This window comes from Ixodes scapularis, unplaced genomic scaffold, assembly GCF_016920785.2.
Source record: "Ixodes scapularis isolate PalLabHiFi unplaced genomic scaffold, ASM1692078v2 PGA_scaffold3__209_contigs__length_174095766, whole genome shotgun sequence".
Taxonomy (NCBI): domain Eukaryota; kingdom Metazoa; phylum Arthropoda; class Arachnida; order Ixodida; family Ixodidae; genus Ixodes; species Ixodes scapularis.
This window is the reverse complement of record NW_024609868.1, coordinates 69,347,442-69,367,307: the sequence shown is the minus strand read 5'-3', so window position 1 is coordinate 69,367,307 and position 19,866 is coordinate 69,347,442. Positions and strand designations below refer to the sequence as shown.

At 44.3% G+C, this 19,866-nt stretch overlaps 1 protein-coding gene across 1 annotated transcript in view; it reads right to left on the bottom strand.

Annotated features, from left to right (window-relative positions):
* Positions 1-3,505: 3,505 nt before the first annotated feature.
* Positions 3,506-19,866, bottom strand: part of LOC8054007 (WD repeat-containing protein 47) — a 112,018-nt gene continuing 95,657 nt past the window's right edge. Inside the window, exons 7-10 of the mRNA XM_040212525.3 lie at positions 17,186-17,359; positions 12,736-12,876; positions 9,812-10,030; positions 3,506-5,031 (exon numbers count right to left, since the gene is read on the bottom strand). Coding sequence (XP_040068459.1) covers positions 4,886-5,031; positions 9,812-10,030; positions 12,736-12,876; positions 17,186-17,359 — 680 coding nt within the window. The 3' untranslated portion in view covers positions 3,506-4,885. The remainder of the gene's footprint in view (positions 5,032-9,811; positions 10,031-12,735; positions 12,877-17,185; positions 17,360-19,866) is intronic.

Sequence of the window (19,866 nt, the reverse complement as noted above, 5' to 3'; positions counted from 1 at the left end):
ATCATCTCGAGTATGCTCGGAACATTTTATGAATGGAGCGCGCACCGCACTTAACGCTGTACCGTCGATGAACAGGGAGTACGCTCGCAAGGTGCGTGTAAGTTTTCTGGTGATAATTGCTGATTCAGCTTGTAACTTTTTGTAACTGAATTTATTTTAATATTGATATTTTGAAGTGATGACACTGACTCGATTTATCTACAACACTCAGTTAAAGGCGCATTTCCGCTGCCGAGTTTGGCTGGAAATGGTTGAAAGTTAGTTATATTCGTTTTCCTGAATCGCGATCTCCTGCGCGATACTAGAGCCGTGAACCTATGTTGACCGTCACAACGCGACTAGATTCTGATTTTCAAAATTAGTACATAATGCGACTGGAAAGAAACCTTAAATTTCTGTTGCTGAGAACTGAAGCATGCTCATCCATCGATGTTTATAAACGTCGAAACAAGCTCAAGCTTCGGTATTTATAAACGTTTTATTTGAGAATCCTATGCCGACGAGTGTGTCTTCTGTCAAGAACTGAAAACAGCAAAGTCGAGATGGCCCTATTCCAGGAGCGAGTCAACGAATGATTCAGCGATTCGAAATCGAGGCATGAGCATGTTTCATCTTTCAGCGACAGAAATCGTAGGTTTCTTTCCAGCTATCATTATGCACTAATTTTGAAAATAAGAAAAACCTAGTCGGCATTGTGACGGTCAACATAGGTCCACGGCTCTCTGGTATCGCGCAGGAGATCGCGAATAAAAAAACCCGATAGAACTAAATTTTCGAGAATTTCCAGCCACACCCGGCGGCGGAAATGAGCCTTCAACTAAGTGTTGCAGATGATAAATCGAGTCAGTGTCACCACTTCCAAATATCAATATTAAAAAAAAAAAAAAAATCCAGTAACAAAAAGTTACAAGTTGAAACGGCAATTATCACGAGAAAACTTGTACCAACTTTGCGATCGTAGCCCATGTTGAACGACGGCATAGTGTTGATCTCAGTGCGCTTTTCATTCGCGTAATGTTGCGAGCACTTGAGAGCTTGACATGCGGGAGAAGTCTCTCCGACTCACTGCCGCGACCCACTGCATGCCGCCGGAGACCGGGGTCACGCGGAAAGCGATGGAGCTTAAAAGCATTGCAGCTGCACTCGCCTTGCCGGATTCCATGCAAGCTAGTCCTCCGAAAGTTTTCGACGCTTTCTGTCGTTATTCGTGCACCCTATCACCGAGTAATGGTGTCTCGATGACCGGGGGACTGTCGCCATCGAAGCCCGTGGCTCTAATTAAGTTTGCGAATTAAAAAAAAAAAAAAAAGAAGAAAGCGCGAACAAAGTTCGGACACTGCATCATGTCTAACGTACACCAGCTCACCTGCACTTTAACCGTTTTTTCATTAATAACTTGCTTTTTATATACACCACTGACTTCTCGTCTGCGGGAAACAGGTTTCACACCATCTTATTTTTCTTGCAACACTGTTTTTAATTTATTGACTGCCAAGTTGGCACATTGCAACATGACCATTGGCATGCACCAACTTGGCAGTCAATAAATTTTAATTAGCTTCTACTCCTGTCGATACAAATCAGTGTTTACATATTTTAAACCAGCCAAATATCACAGTGACTTATGCCCTCCGAATCGTAAACAATCCCGAAAAGGTTTGTCATGCAAATATATTAGTCAGATAGAAAATAAACTAAAAATAAAACAAGCTTCTTGCAAATGTTCACCAACAATAAAATAATAATGTGAACAAAACTAATCTTACCTCACACATTTCCAAGTTGCCGCAAAATAAAACATTCAGTATACATGTAGAAATAAAAGAACTAAGGGCAGACATGATCTAGTGCAGTGGTTCTCAACCATCGATGTTTCGAGGACCCCTTGTGGATCGGCGGGAGATGGTGGAGGACCCCGTTTGTGGTGAGCAAAGAGGAAAAATATAGGTTAAAATAATAATGGTGTAATAAATTACTATAACTAAGGGGTAGTGTGAAGAAGCCTTTCTTATTGACGTAGACATGAAAAAACTCGCCCGAAAACTGATATACCATAAAAAACCGGGCAAGTGCCCACTCAAACCTTGGAGATAATTGCAAAAAAATGGAGGAGGGGCGCTTGTCCGGTCATTAATTTTACAGGTAAATGTACTGTGCATATTCGCCTTCGCGGATCCCAAAGGGTCTGCGGACCCACATTTGAGAACAGCTGATCTAGTGAATGCTAATCACAATGATTATCACACCGAGATGCAAGTCAACCCGATACCTTCTTGCACTTGTGCCTTCTGCGTCCCAGTGCCTTTAATTGATTATACAGGATATTCCAGGACCATTTTGTCCACAATACCAAAAGAGCAGCTCAGTTGTACCTTGGACAAACCAGTCACTACATTTTCAATATATGAGAGGACATACGCAGTCAACCAAGCCAGCACAGCGTTTGGAAGTTAGCAGCGAGGAAGGGGGCAGGAGAAGCAGACGACGCGCCGGTGGCTGCCCATTGTTGCGCTTCTTTGCCGGTGGAGGCGCTGACTTATAGCCCAACTGCGGCGCCTCCTAGTCATGTGCTCCGGGGCTATTATCTCCCAAGTGCATGATGGCAAGCAGAAATTAATAGCACCACAAGAAAGGATGTAATGATGCACCAAGGAGTGTTCTAAGCAAATAAATGCAGTGCATATCATCTTTCGTGTAGGCTGTATGAAACATGGGCAATTAAATAAACTAGGTTCGAGTCTGTAGGAGAGGAACAAACAAATAGCCATAGATATCTGAGTTTTTAAATTTCATAGGCTTGGATGCATAGAGATGGCCTCAGTTGAATATGATAACAACTAACTCTCATACTAGACAATGCAATCGATCACACCTGGTGCCAGGATTGCATACACAGACGCCACTGGCAAGTGGCCATTTCAAAATTACACAAATGTTTCTTTTTTAGAGTAACGATTCACAAGACACTCTCTCAATTGACCTAAAACTGAATGTCTGTGCTCCAATCTTGCAATTTTGTTACCACTCTAGAAAGATGACAAACACTGCTGTGACATCATGTCAAAATCTGAAATGCCGAAACTGGCAAGCTTTCGTTCTTAAAGTTATAGAAATTTCCGAAACAGTCTGAAACCAAACAACCTTGTGTGTTTTGCCCCGTCACTGATTATAACAATAGCCAGCCAAATGATTCACCGCTTGGATAGACAAAAGGGGTCGGTGGCCGAGTGGGCTAGCGCACGCCAGCTCGGAGCACGTGGAGCGAAAGCTCGCGTTACAGAACCCAGGGATCCCTACCCCCACCCATTTAAATCTGGATGAGCATCGTACCGGTGTGGGGTCGTGTATCACTACTGCGTGATGCATGTTAAAGACCCCAGGCTAGCGGTTGTACTGCACTGGCTAAATATCGCAATCACACAGACTTCTTCCTGTATAAACATACACAAAACATTATTACTATTATTATTACAGACAGGGGAACACAGTTTGTAACTGTCCACAATGTAATTTGAGAACACCAAATTTATTATGCTGACTTCATTACAAGCTATACAAGTGACACCAGCATGTCATACAAGCTTCATGTTGGTATGCAAAATATTTATACAACTAAATTACTGTGATGTGCAAATAAAAACATTATGTACAGTGAACAAACATTGCAGCCAGATGTGCAGCAAAAATTAATCTTTTGACACTTGCACCTGTCAAACTTCTGAGTCCCTTTCCTTGAGCAGGAAATGCCTTGTTTTACGTATAATACATTTGTCCTGCTTTCAGCTCAAGACCTGGCTTACGCTGTGACCTTTATTAAGAGCTCTTAATGACATGATTAAATAAGGACGAGGCTTTTAACGCCGCATGCAAAAGCGATCTTCAATTGCAAATGCTCCTACGCCGATACAAGAGATTCAACCTTGTGCTCTACGTGACTATAAAAAAAATTCTAAAGCAACAAAACACACATAGCGAGACTCCCATCAGCGTTATGAAGAGACGTCTCATAACAGCTGTAGTGACACCTCTTGGCACCTTTGTGGAACAAACGCTCGAAGCTTTCAGATACACAACAACAGGCAGCGGGCAGGACCTGGTCGTTGGAGGTATCAACGGTTGGTCACAACACAATCCAATTACAATCGCATCACCTGCATAGGTATACCACGGCACACAACTACAAAGCCTGGAACAGCGAGATCCGTCCGATTGCCTCGTAAATGCACAAGCTTGATCTTCAGAACCCTGATGCTCTCGTGGCCAATAAAATCAAAGAGAATAAAGAATTCAAAACTAAAATATAAAATCAGATTAAAATCCTAAGTAGAAAAAAGACGTCGGGTAAGAATCAATGCTAAACAGAGCCTACAGAAAACACAAAAACAATGCGATTGCACAGGGGCCTTTTTTTCTCAAATAGAAGAGTTAGATAAAAGAAAACAACATCAGCACACAAAGTACTATACCAGTGACTACCGTGACTATCTTCTTCGGTAAAAGGAGGCTCTAGGCTATAAGTTGTATGCATTAAGAGTTAAAAAAAAAAACGAAGACAGATGACAAAGCTAAATAGACTGTACGGAGAGAACTATGCAAACAGACGACCAAGGACGTAAGAAGACGCACTGCCCCATTTGTCTCCGCGTCTGGTTCTTTCGGCGCTGCACTGTCTGTCAACATAATCATCCTTAACTCCTATTAAATAACAGTCTACGGCAATGAAGCCATGTCTAGTATGAAACAGAGGGATCAAACAGAAACAGGTGAACGTGGTGTCACCCTGGCTAAAAAAGGAAGCACTGTCCTGGCGTGGGGAAGAGGGCAGGAGGTGTAAGAGGGTTAGGCGAGTTATCACAGGGTTGGTCGTGCGCAGTGCCCGGCATCGTCAGTTGACGGGCAGAGCCCAGAGGACGGCGGTCTTGTCGGCGCTGGTGCTGACGAAGGAGAAGTCGCTGGGGTGCCAGCGTGCCTGGATCACTTTGTCGGTGTGCTCGGCCACCACAACGCTGGGAAGAGGCTGGGTCAAGTCCCCTGCCGCATGACAGAAAAGGTGGCAAAAAGAAAACATCAAATAAGTTATATGGAAGTGTTTGCTCTGCAAGAAGGCACTGCGCAAATGTCAGCCTTCATATACTCCTTGATTCGGCCACCAGACGCCTGAGAGCGCCAGTTGAGCTCCATATAGGGTTAAAGTCAATTCATTCTCGCGTAAACCTTCGCCGCCTTGGGTACTTGCCTTAAATTATTCTATTCAAGGCATATCATTGGACGCCGGGCAACCAGTCATAAAAGTACCTTATTCACTTGACTCTGATGAAACTTTTTCATTTACAAAGCGCACCTTTTTTACTTTTTGAGCACTATACGTGGTGAGCTGATCACTGCACTTCACGGAGAAAGCCGAGCAAACGACAAGGTCACGTTTGTATTTGAAGATGCAGCATTCCGGGCGATTGTGAGCACACCAATGTGATGCTGCATCACAGTGCAGGTCAGTATTTTGAGTCCAAATATTATCTTTGTGTGTTCATTCGCTTGGCTTCTTTCGTCAATTGCAACGATTGACCCTCTGCATACTGTGTAGAAAAAAATAGTGCTATCTTATTTTATACATAGTCTGCATTAGATCTGGCCAAGTAGGGTAGGCTGTTAGAATTCAGAGAACTAAATCCTGCTCTGCACTATTCTCTGGCAAACTTAAGCTATGAAGAGTCAGATATTGACGAAATGAGATACATAAGATTGGTGAAAGTCTCACTCAGAAGCGATGTTGGTACCTACAGAGTGCGTAGGTGGTGAATTGTAGGTGGAAAATCGTTGCAGCCGATCAGACAGCATTGCATTACCTAAAGGCCGAACCACATAGAGCATATTTCCGACGTATTTACTGGCGTTTTGGTGGATGTAACCCTAACGTATAGCGGGCGTCGGGACGAGCGCTTCATCGACGTCTCAAGGATGGCGTAAATATGCGCATATTTGGCTATACGACCGAGACAGATCTCGGCACTCCGGCGTATTTCAGCATGGCGTATCTGGAGGCGTACGGTGTGATGTCAGCCAATCAGCTCGCGAGTCAACAGACGGAATTCGCTCGAGCATTGGCTCGTCTAGCTCTGGTGCCTGCTGGCTGGCTTGACTTGGCCGCTGAAACGGGCGCTCGCGGGTCGCGCTCGACGGTTTATCGGCGAACTGTACAGAATCGCTACATCTCTTTCGAATGAGCGATGAATGACTGAGACAGAAGAAAAAAACAATCTATGTGGCGGGCCAAGTGAGAAAAAGATAACAAAAGTAAGGGTTTGGAGGAGAGATCGCAACTGCCCTCCTGCTGGAAATCGTTGGCAACGTAGCTGTTGCAAGGAACACTTTTGAGACAAGCATCAACAAATTAGGCCTTCGTGGTCGATTAACGTTTAGTTATTTCTGTCCCCTTGAGTAAAGCAACAATATAGTGGCCACTCTACATTCTGCCTCGTTTCGTGAAAAGCGTGAGTCGGGTCACACTGCACCAAACGCCGAGGAGACATCAACGAAAGGTGCCGTGTGTGGTTTGGATACATTCCCCTCGTCCCTTTTGTGAAAAAAGCGACCGCCAAATGCCGTGATTCCGCCCGCTAAAACGCCAGTAAATATGTTGAGAATACGTCCTATGTGGGTCGGCTTTAAAGGGGCACTGACAGGTCAAAATAATTTTTTTTTTAATTATTCAAAACAATTGAAAACGATGCCTTGACATTATTCTCAAAATACGAAACTCGGGAACTCAGTATGTATTTCTGAAGGAAAAAAAAAACAATTTCCAGAAGCCGAACTTGAAGTTCCTGCGCAACCTGCACCAGTGCATTAACGTCAAAGATTGAGTCGTCCTGCAACTCTAGTTTCTCTCACACCTCCGTGTCGTGTTCGGTCGCGTCCCGCAATCAACTGCTCCCTGCGTGACACCTATCACTGTGAGCAGACGACGCTCCACTTTCGAGTTTGAAGTTCTTTTAGGGCTCTTTCAACAATCTCAAATTCTTTGAAATGGTACGAGAGCGAAGAGGATGCGCAGTGGATTTTTGTGAGCGACGTAAGGAGTCAAGTTGCACCGGTTCTGCGTGAAAGGCTGCTTCAGTGGAGTTCCAAGTGAAACTACTGTACACAGACACCCAACCCAGTTGATCTGACCGTTTGGCGATTTCCTTTTCGAAGTCCGAGAGGTTGTCAGGCACCTAAAAACGAGAACTTCGTCTGATTTTCCCGACCATCTTCAGTGCTACATGCATCGAGAGCCGCCACGTTTTCCGAGGGAGGATAAAAAGCCAGGAGATGACATCATTCCAGACTCCAATTTTCAGTATTTCAAAAAGAAGGGTTGTAGTGCATTTGCAATCGCTTTAAAAAAAATATGTTTTACAAATGCCGTCATTAAATATTATAAAAATGTCACTTACAAAGCTTCTAAATTTCATAATCGATTATGTCACAAATAAAAAGAAGTGAGGAGGTGAGAAGTGAGAGAGAAGAACAACCTCCCCAAAAAAAGGCACGCAAGTGCGTGGGAAATTTTTTTTTTTTTGCCTTCTGGTATTTTTTTGCGTGTTTATGACTTTTAATTTGCATTGTTTTGGACAATAAAATCATATACAACCTTTGGGGTGTCAGTGCCCCATTAAGAATCACGTGGTGGTAGAAAAAAAGCGCCACACACTTCGCTGTCCCCTTGAGCACACATTTTTCGGCTTTTTTTTCCCTTAGTTTTGATATGGCCGACACTAGAGAGCCTTCCTTGACCAGAGAATAGCATGGAGCAGTATTTAATCGTCTGAATTTTAACAGTAGCCTCAGCATATTTCAACGATATTCCAATTGAAATGTGCCAGTTAAGGCAAATACTACTTCAAAAGTTAATTAGTCCTGGATGAAGAAAGAATAAAACAATTAAAACAGGGACAACACAACCACATCTTTCAACTAGCGACAGACGAGTAAACTTTCAAACAGCGTTCGTGTTTGCGTTGTCATCCCCTCTTTGATGGCACAAAAATCCTGGGGGGGCATGACAGCAGATTCGGCAGGGAAATCATAGAATCATTCGCGATGACCACAGCAAAAAACAACGTGTCTAACCCTTCCCTCCTGCTGACGAAAACTGAGGTTGAATTTTTAAAATCCGAGATAACCCTTCCACCCTGACTTGCACTTTGCGTTTCTTTTCTTTCCTTCTCTCCCCCTTCTCCCCCCTACTCCTACTGGGTATAGTCGGCTGCTCGCTGTTTGAAAGTTTACTCGTCTGTCGCTAGTTGAAAGATGTGGTTGTGTTGTCCCTGTTTTAATTGTTTTATTCTTTCTTCATCCATGACTTAAACCAACACGCTCTTCTCCCAAGCATACTTAATTAGTCCATTTTACACAATTATTTTGCTAATTACCACTTTAAATCTCTCACTGACGACCGCCACGGTTGATAATACTTTAAACAAGGAATCATTTCTTTATTTCCAGTACTTATTTAAGAAGTATCCTCAGTTGTTGGGGAGACAGCCTGTAAATTTATTTTAGTAAAGAATATTCTATAAAAAGAACCATTCTATAGTAAAGAATTCTTGAATATCTACAATGTGATATAAATCCTTAGCTCACAGGTATTTCAAGTGCCTACTATACAGCATTACAAGGCTACCAACATTCTTCCTTACAGTAAAGAAAGGCCGTCGTAAGCTCACGATGTTGGTATGGACATTCGAGCTATTGATACGTTATAAGTACAGATGCACTAAAGGTTCTTTCATTTTCTTGGGAAACTGGCTTCATTAAGAAAGTTGTCTGTAAACAGCTCTAGGACCTCAGATTTTGGCATTTTCATAGATTACGTGTCACTTAAAACTAGGCATCAGTGACGAAGGTGTGCAATCGGGAAAAAAAGAAAACGATTGGGCATGAAGATGGAACGAGCATCCCCATGCTTTAATGAAGTACAATTGAAATCTCGACGACCCAACCAGCGTCGTCACAACATAATTTTTCGTCTCGTTTCAGTCTTCTATTACAATTGTTTTAGATGTGATAGCATTTCTAGGGCCACCAAACCAAACCACGAGGTAGTGTATATCTGTCTGTCGAGGTTAGATAACTAAATTTAGCCAGAAAACCACAGTTGCCATATAACTTTTACATCAATTCGATTTCCTCTCTAAATTTAGAGGAAAGCCTTTTCAAACTAAATATAGCAAAAAAATCTCGAATAGGCGAAAAATGAAACCCTAATTAAGTTTCCACCAAATTTCGCGAAGAGCGCTTCACCACTAAAAACGACAGGAATACCCAAACTGGTTTATAATTACATGCAAATTCAATTTGGGAAGAACTGGCTCGAAAACGCCGCCGTGCCAAGGCAGTTTGACGAGCGCTGAGCTTGATTGACATCCAAAGAGGTGCAAAGGATCCCAAACGCCGTCGTATTCAACCACATTCAGCAGCAGACCGAGAAACAATATGCGGAGTGCAAGTTCGTCCGCTTTTCTTGCAGGGGTTATGGTGACATCAGAACGCCGAGCTCCGAATGGCTCTGATTGAAGGATAGTAAGTACACCTCAAAGCAAGCTGCCTTGAGGTCTACCCATTCAATCAGGGCCAACCAGAGCTCGGAGTTCTTACGTTACCACAATTCCTGCAAAAGAAGCAGACGAACTTGTGCTCCACACTGCTTTCTCCTCTAAACCGCCGCGTCACATACAAAAACCGTCCTCGGGTACTTGTCAGCGGCATGTTTTAAGACGAAGGTGCGGTTCGAACTGCGAGAGAGCGGGTGGAAAGAGGGGTGGCTTACCCTGGAGATCGGTGAGGATGCACTTGCGGTCGTATGAGCCCGTGAGCAGGTAGTAGGCCCGGGGCGAGAAGCGCACCGAGCGAATGTCCGAGGCGTGCGGCCGGAAGCACTGGATGTTGCGGCCCCCGCGGATGTCGTACAGCATGCACGTGGCATCCTCGTGGCCGGAGACCAGCATGCGCCCCGACGGGTCCACCGCCACCGCGGCCACCGGGCTCCCTGAACCGCCGCCGTCGTTAAAAGACGGTTTGATTCGTTCAATCTTTTTTATGTGACTCCCGACAGCTTAAGAAATGGAGAGCGTGGCTTATCAAAGTTCACACTTCTTGCTTTGCGATTTATTCTTTGGCGTTGTTATTGGCTAAGGCCACAATCTTGTTGGCTGCAAAGTGATAATGAAATGCTTTTGACATGCCACGTCCGGCATTTTTTTAAGCTGTCGGTGAATATTAGTATTAATGAACGACGCAGTGGTTGTCTCAATGAACCAACTGTCAGTTGTGCTGCTTGAATAAATCTGGGGAGTGTTTGCAAGGGATTAAGACTTGAAAAAGTCCTTACGATTTTAAAAAGCTAGGTTCGGTCTCACTGAAAGCAAAACACGGGGTAAGGGAAAATGAGGGTTTTATCTAATATACAACACATTAATGTTAGGCAAGGTATGAGCTGGAATTAATAGAAATCCTTTTTCTAGGCATGGTCGGTCGCCAGCTCCGTAAGAGTGAGCTAGGAATACTTGAAAGAATAAAACGTTGAGGACGAGGACGGAAACAGGACTTAAAATTATTTTGAAGTATTAAGGCTGGTTCACATATCTGCAACTGACTACGACTAGCTCAAATGCAACCAGTTTTTAAGCCACTTACGACTGCTTGCGACTGTCGTAAGCAGCGTAAGAACCAGTCATGTCGGAAATGGTCGTAGTAGGTTGCAAAAGTGCAAACCAGCCTCGACTCTTGTTACTACTTTGAAGTTATGTAAAATAAAATGACAAGAAAAGCCCTCGTCTGAAGACCAGTGCCACTTGAAAAATTGCCGTGGTTATCGCAAATTGTGCGAGCTGACGCTATTTTAAGAAATATATGTCCAAGTTTACTAGAAATAAAGGTAGTACTAGTAGTAAACCTTTTGTTATAGCATCAGCTGCGCAGGTCTAAATATTAATGCCATATTTATATTGTTGTCGCGTCACTGGATATGAAAACTTTTGTGACAGAAAAACAAGCAATGAAATTCATGCTCTCCTTGTTTGAAGTTTTTTTTCTCCATTGTGCTGCCAAGTAGGATGACAGAAAGAAAGTACTAAAGTATGGGCCAGCAAAACCCTATCAAGGTGAAAAGATATCCGTGAACAAGGTGAAACAAATTTTTAAGACGAGGTTAATGCTTTTGTGATAACATTCCACGAAAGTATACTGGCTTGTTTGTCCCATACGCGATTCCAAATTTATATATAAATTAGGAAAAAGACGACTGTTTAGAGCAGTGGCAGCCTGAACAATGCCATTGTCTATATGCGCAGTTCCTCATCACTAATGTAGCAGGAAATAAATATTGCCAAGGAGCTATAAGTAGACTACCGTGTTTTCGGCAAACATTGATTAACCACAAAAGTAACACCCGAGCTGGTTTCATCAAAATTTGCAAAAAAAACCCCGAAAAACTCAAAACTCCGAACTGGAACTGCCGTCGAACAAGGAAGAGTCAAGTTTCACGGAAAGGAATCTTCATTAACAGACTCATTTCGTACTGACCCGGTACACAGCCTGCACCTTTCCAAGTATTTGGATCACGTGCATGTTCTCCAGAGGTTGGGGAGCCCCATGCCCTATCCTGTTTGCTTCACGTTTTGTCCGACACCCTAAATAGACATTGAAACTGTAAGAAAAAGAATACCCCCCCCCCCTTCCCCCCCCCCCCAAAAATAAAAACGAACAGAAAAACAAAAACCTTTACGAACTCTAGAAAAACTAAACCCCACCTATAAGTAGGGTTCCACTCCATGTTTATGAGGTTCGTTTTTGTCTGAATTCAAGGGTATTTAGGCTCTATTTTTCCCACAGATTCATAGTTTTTAGGTGTCAATTTTCGGTGCTGGACAAAAAAAAAAAGTGTTTCGAGGGGCTTACATAAAACAAAAAAACAGGACATGCGCATGGATGTTTCCAGCCTCTGGGGAGCACTTGCATGATCTGAACGCTTAGACAACAACCAGGTACCGACAAGTGAAGGAAAAGGGATGAAGAGAGTGGTTCTCTAAGAAAGCAGCAGCCTGGTGAACCGTTCAGTGGGGGTCATATTAAAGATGAACACAAAATTAAGCTATAAATAAAGATTTATTATGAAATTCGTGTTTCTCCTACTCCAGGGCAGCTTCGATTAGAGGTTTTTTAGTTTTCCCCGATTTCGGTAAGAGCGACTCGGAGGTTATTTTTGGGGGTCTCTCGGTACTATTTTACTCGAGTTATAGACACACTTAGGGCTGTGTTAATAGTGGTTTGACTCCAATAGCTTAGCGTCATCCCTAGCTTCTGCATTGTTGAAAGAAGCGACCATCTTGGCCTACCCTCGCATTATCCAAGCTATGAATGATGCAGCGCTATTCGATTCGAACCACCGCTTTCCCGCGGAGCACGCGGATGGTCAATCATCGCGATCGACGTCAGGATGCCGGCGATTTACGGAACCGATACAACGTTTTCACGCGAAAATGCTATCTGTGCAGATTGCATTTTTACGGAGAATCGTGTTTGCGACCTCGTTATTCGCTATCTTTCTTATGCAGAACACAATGACTGGCTGTATGTATGCTGTGCAGGAAAGTAGATGCAAGGGTAGTGCAGCTATTAGTCGAGTAAATATATGGAATATATCGAAAAGACGAGGGCCGGGCCGGTCGGGAGAACAATGGAGAAAAAACTGACCTGGGCCGCTGCCGGATGCGGGCGGCGCCGTGACGAGGTTGACGCAACCGCGGGTGCGCAGGTCCCAGAAGCGGATGGTACGGTCCTGGGACCCGCTGACAAACATGGCCCCACCCCAGGTGTACAGGGTCAGGATGTGGCCTGCAGAGCAGAAAGAAAAGCATGAAACAAGGAGTAAATTGCCGACATCATAACCTGGGACTTTTGACGTTGCTTTAAAGGAGTTATGCAACAATTTTAACGTTGAAAGAATTTGCATCTTCTACTTTTGACATTGTTGATCTTGTCACAAAAAACAAATAAGACATCTCATTCCTTCGAAATGTTGCAATTCTGCCACGTCATCGCGAGGAAAAAAGTTTAATATTTCTCGATCTGCAGCCACGAGAACCACGCGGTGCGACGTCAAAGGGGGACTTGTAAAAAATAGCAAGTTGTGCAACTACCTGCTCGATAAAAGGTCATTTTCTATAAATCGTCATTCCAACACAATTGAGTGCATCAAAAACCTGGTATAATCGACAAAACTTTTTGGGGCGAAGCTCCTTAGGGTCTAGCCTTGTCCGTCCGGCGTCTGTGCTCACATCGATCTTGCTGGTGGTCGTGCTCGTGCTTGTGAGCTCACGTGCTCGTGTAGGGGAAAAAAAAAAAAAGGATGGAAAGAAAAAAAATTTTTGCGCAGTCGACAGGATTCGAACCTGTGCAGGGAGACCCCAATGGATTTCTAGTCCATCGCCTTAACCACTCGGCCACGACTGCGGGACGAGTAGAGGGCTCCGAGATATGGTAGTAATTCAAGAGCTGGGGATGTCATGGATGAAACGTTGCATGTAGTTGCTCAACGTCTATACAGGAGAGGGCGCTGCGGTCAAATGCATATATAATCGCGTTAAACTTTGCATGCATTGGCTCAACGTTTATAGACGAGAGGGCCCTGCAGTCAAATGCTCAAATGCATATATAACCACGTTCCATACCACACATTCTCTTTCTGACATGAATGAAAACGAACGAAAGGCTCGGCACGCTGCGGCTCAGTGTCTACGCAGACAAGCACCACCAGAGCTTCGCCCCAATCAACATCATTCACCACGCGGAAATGTTATACAGAGCTTTAGTGGCGCCATCTATCCGAGGTCAACAAAACCGTTAGCCCTATCTGCTACCATGAGGAGCCAGCAAAAGCCAGACAGAAACGGCCGGACCCAGATGAGCACGCTGGCAGTTTCCTCCTTTAGCCATGTTGATCACGTGGCACAAGCACATGGTCAAGTGGTTGCGAGCGGGTAAGTTTTCGCTGCTCACTGATGGCACTAGAGAGAGAGCTTCACCGGAATCCTGCGCGTCCCCCTTTCACGTCACAGCGCACGCGACTCGGAAAATGGGGAAGGAGTTGAGAAATGCTGAAAACCTCAATCTTCGTGATTTTTTTAAAATAAAAACTAGGACATGCAGGGACAAGCAGTTTTTTGTTATTTACTTCAGAAGGGTCAAGACACAACCTTTCACAATTACTTAAGCAAAGCACTGAAATTGTTGCACAGCTCCTTTAAAGGGCAACTCCACTTCATTTTTGTTTTTGAAAAAAAAACAATGCAGTCCTCTTCAATATCACCTAGAAAGACCACATGTCAATGATTACGACGTAGTTCTGTCTAAATATTTCTTAGACGGACCGGAAAACTTTGCAAATCGGCAAGTTGCCGAAATCGGCTGACTCGAGCAGGCAAATTGAGACGCAACCAACAGTGCAGTCAAGGCTACGGCGTGGGCGTTGCTAACATTGAGCTAAACGTCATCACCATTGCCCCTTTTTGCTTGTTTTCAGTTCTCTGGGCAGGCGTAACGGGTGACGTCAGCAATGTTTCCTCTCGGCGCTCAGCGGTGTCCACGTGATTGGTGTAACACGCCTGCACGGTGCGCTTCTTGGGAGCATTCTAGCCATTCCACAGTGGTCCTGCCATTATTGCCGTCTCCTGTCTCGCAACTGCCTTTGTCGTCTCACCGTTTGTGATTATTGTCTCTCGGAGTTTCGTTCACAGTACAGAACCTATGTGCACAGGCTTATGACACAGTTGTACGGATGTCAATGAACGTCGTAGACACCGAAATGTGGCGAAGAGTGCGGTGCAGATGACACATGAGCCTGGCACTTGCCCACCCCAATTGCACCGATTGTTGCATATAGGATCATGTGACCTCTTGTACCACGTGATAGCCAAATTCTCGGCGGCCCAAGGCCAATGTCGCCGGACGGAGCCGGAGTTTCCGTTTCGATTTATGCTTGTGTTTAAAATTAGACATAACAATATATATCCCATTTTTCGCGAAGCAAATGACATAGTGTCTTTTACTTAAAGTGACCAGACATCCTGATTTAGGCGGGACAGGTCCCGCTTTTCCGGCCGTGGTCCCGCTGTCCCGCCAGCGTGCTTGTGGGACGCCGTTTTGTCCCGCTTTTGCTCCTCGAACAGCGGATAGATGGAAGATTCGGTTAAACGAAAAGATCGCACCGGCGAGAGGGTGCCTCCTCTGATCAAGGAACAAGATATGCTCGACAGAGAAGATGCTGAAGGTCAATTGGCGTATGACATGTGAACAGTGCTATGGACCATAGAACACAAGAATCAATACATTAATATTAAAGGCATATTCCAACCAAATGTATTAGATGGCTGCAAGCCACACAGTACGCAAATTGCAAGAAAAAAAAAATGCACACGGGGTATACGAAATAAAGAAAAGGTATGATTTGTTACCGAAATTTAAACTTTCCAAATCTCACAACACAATACCCGCCCCCCCTTTTCCCGATACGCGTCCCGCTTTGGGGCCTGAGGAATATGGTCACTTTACTTTTACTACCTAAAGCTTTTTCATGCAAAATCACTCATTATCCTGCTATTGGGTGGAGTTGCTCTTCAAGGAGCTCTAAGCAGACCACTGCGCTTCCAACTTGCTCAGTGATGTTTCAGAAAAATCCAAATGAAGTCTTGATTTGTACAAACATATCTGTGAGCCCAAATAGCTCGAGGAACTATTTCCAGATACTACGTATACGGCGTACATGAAAAAGCATGATTGCGATTCAGACACGTGGCTGGTTCATTAGCAAACTGCAGTTAATCTAAGTATAGACTGATTTATCAGCATGCACGGACTTGCATGCTGATAAATCAGTCTATACTTAGATTGATTTTCAGCATTTTTGAAATGCATTCAAAAATGCTGAAAAACATTTTTGTTTATGCACTTTTCCACAGTGCGTGAACGCAACGCCGATTTCCAACGACTTCGCCTAAACGTGTGTCGCAGCCCTTGCTGCAACTGCATTGTAGATTGATGCAAGACTGCTAAATATTTTTCAGACAGCGCATGCAGTGGGCATTGCGTACTACAAAAACCCGAAGTATAGGGGCGGGTTATTAATGCTGTGGTGTAGCTCAGCAGTGACGCCTCCACTTCGCAAGCAGCACACCCAGGTTCGATTCCCACAGGCAAAGGGCAATCTTTTCCGACGATTCGGCAACATCAATGACAGACGCCCAACAACATCAACTACAACTGCTATAACACCAACAACGGACGTCATTTCCAGTGGTGGGAAGAGCCCGTAAAAGTTATCGCCGTAAAAGTTCTCTAGTTTATGCGTGAAGCTCGGGACAGGTTCACATTTCGATGCAAATGGTCCGTTGACGACGGTAGGAGGAGTCTGTCTAACTCTGCAGGGGACAAAATTATAGACTTTAGTGATTCATTCTTTTCTTTAGCAATATCATCTGCTCCATTTTTTTCACGCAAGCTTGTGCGCACATCTGCGATTTTTCTAACATGGAAAACTAATATTCTTCCTATTCTACCAGAATTTTGCATTACATGCTCGGATGCAATGACAAAAACGTTGTAAGTGTGGTTTAAAGTTTTTTCGGGGTTTATACGCCACATTAACGAAAACGACCTGGCACGTGCCAAGAAAGAACTGAGGATCAATTTAGATGACTTAATCCACCCCACAAATGTCTACAGTGCAGACAAAGGCACAGGCACACGAGCCTAGCTCAGCTGAACGCTTTTTTTTTTGTACGAGAACTCGGGCACAGAAGGCACTTTTCAAATATGTGCCCTAGTGCCTGCCACCTTTGTCAGCACCGCAGATGTTTACGAGATGGAATATGAAGGTACTTAATGAGCAAAAGAAATCTCGGTTACACTGCAGCGCTTCTGCAAAAAGGCTGTAAAGATTGCAGGCCCCTTGGCCGGGATCCCAACCCGTAAGAATGGGGATTTGTGGGTAGGCCATAAAGCCGGAAGATGTAGGGCGACGGGTGGTAGTGGCAACTGGGAGGCGGCTTGCATCACTTAGCCAACATCCAGGCAGCTGACAGAGTTGTTTCGGACCCAACCCTCGATATAGAAAGCTCCCCTCTAAGCAGCAGAATTAACTTCCTACCAGAGTGACCGGACAGCGCCTGGAACGGTGTGGCTGTCTCGCAGTCGGTCACATAGATCTTGCAGTCTCCTGCGCCACCACTTATCAGGAGGCTGGAATGGTTGCTCAGGTCTTCCACAAAACACAGGTCCCGGATGGTGCCATCATGCATCGTAAGTTCCGCCTCACCCCCGGCTGTGCGTGAAAAAAAAGAAAAGAGAAAGAACAAATGTCTCATTATTAATCGCTAGCAGACATTGAAAGAAAAGAAAGACAATCAGTTTGCTCGATGTATGACACGAGTTTCGGAAGATTGACGGCTTACGACACATTTTCAGGTACATAAGTCACGTTTAAATATGTCCGACGAAGTTGCTGCGAGTAATTCCACGGTTTATATACTAAATGCAACTCTCGTGGCTGGATTCCATGGAGAGAAAAAAGCGACGAATTTAGCCCGGTGGCATTTTCTCTGTGCCTGGTGTCAAGATAGTGGCTGAACGTGCTGCCGAACGAAGTTTGTTGCTGCATTGCCACTCATTCGCGAGTTTAACATTTATCCTACCGCCAACTCATGCATAATGCGAAGATAGTAGAAAGGTCATTGTAAATCTGATGTGATAAATAGGATGAGTGCACAAGGCCTTTCTGTTATTGTTGTGAAAATTAAAAAAAAAAGTGAAAGCCGTTTGCAACTCCCTGTAACTCCGAATTAAAGCGCAGCTCTTGAGGAGGAGGAGGGAAGGGTACTGCGGGGGGGGGGGGGGGGGGGTCAACTGACTGGGGGGGGGGGTGTCACGTGACAATGACAATGCAGATGATGTCATCAGTGACGATGACGATGCGGATACCGCTGCCGTCATTAGTGACGTCACTGATGACGTCATCAGTGATGATGACGATGACGATGCGGATGCCGGTGACGTCATCGGGGGGGGGGGGGGGGGGGGTCAGGTGACCCCAGGGGAGTCATGTGACTTCGGAGGGTCACGTGACCTCTGGAAGGGGAGGAAAGTCACGTGCCCCCCCCCAGGTCACGGAACCCCGGAAGGGGTTCGCGCGGTGCATTATGGGACATTTCCCATAATGCACTGCGCGGTTACGCTGACGCCGTTCCAGCTGGAAACGGGCACCTAAGAGCTGCGCTCTAAAAAAAAAAAGAAATTGGCATAATATTTACATTGTGAAACTCACTTGAGCGATTCAAAACCATGTTTCTATTTTGGGGTCGACATCTCGAAATATACTAAGCATGTTTCGGAATTGCCTTTAACCCAAAACAAGTCTCGTGACGTGAATATTGTGGTAAAAAGATTTTTTAGATGCACAGCATTTAAAGGGCAAGTAGGGCTTCTGTGTCCCCACTGGGATGCAGCCTTGATGACGTCACAGTGGCTTGTGACATCACATGATACCACAACGTCACATGACCTCACAGTGTTATGCAACCCCGTGACTGCTTTATTCTGGGAGTATCAGTCAAGACTCAAAAATCCATAAAAATATGACAGTTCAGAAACAAAAGAAAAACAAAAAAATCTTGTCTTGGGAACAAATTGCCAGCCACGGTGGATGTCAGGGAATATTTATTAATCAACATTTTAATGAGTGAAGATAAACATATGGTTCCAGTTAGAAACCTGCTGAGGATCATTGAAAATCACCGCATCGATTCATTTTAGAAAGATATAAGGCAGGTGCAGTATTCTACTATTCTACGGCATTCCGAAGAAATGCTCGATTCGGATGCGTTTATAGAATTTTTGATTTCCTAACAAAGCGCGTCTTTGTGCCAGCGATTCTGTCCCCTGTTGGCTGAGGCGTGCAATGCACGTGTGCCATACTTCCTTCCATCCTGCGAGGAAGGCAAGGCAATAGCTTCGCGCCTTGACCACTGGCGCAAAGATGCACTCCAATAGGAAACCGAAACTTAGAAATCTGTTTGAATTGAGGGTTTTTCCAGAACGCTGTAAAATGCTGCCCTTGCCTTATGTCCTCTTAAGATTAGTTTATTTACTGGTTTTTGATGGTGCTCAGCAGGTTTCTAATTGGAATCCAATGCTTATCTTCACTAAATAAAAAATTTAGTAAAGTTATGTAAATTATGTGGATAATTAGTAAGCTTTTTTGGTATCCCTGATGTCTGCCGTGGCTGGCAGTTTTGTCCCCGAAAAGAGTTTTTTTTTTTTTTTTCTTTCCCTTTTCTCAATTACCTTATTTTTTAAAACCTATGCTGAAACAGCCAGTATATAAAAAAACCTTCCAATCTGCCCTTCAGTGGTCTTCTTACTGTGCAGTGGCGTACCAACTTGTTTTTGAGTGGGGGGGCAAACCCGACCCTCTTCCCCCCCCCCCCCCCCCCCCCTTAATCGAAAATTCGGCGCAACTTTTGTCAAAGTTTTCTAAAGATGTGGCAATGATTCGGCAAATTTACAACGTTACCAGACTTAACATTGATATTTTGTTTTTTCTCACGAAAAAAATTTTGCTTCTTCTTCTTAAAATAAATACAACTTGTAGTGCCTATTGAAACAGTTATGACTAAATAAGGTGATATTCTACAAGATAATTGTATCGATGTCGCTTTTGTGTGTTTACTGGCAATTTTAGTGTTTGCTTGCAGAAAGTGGCGTGACAACGAGGTTGGGTAGTAGCCGGAGCAGTCACGAATCACACTACGAGAGTTTTGATTTTGAGGCTTC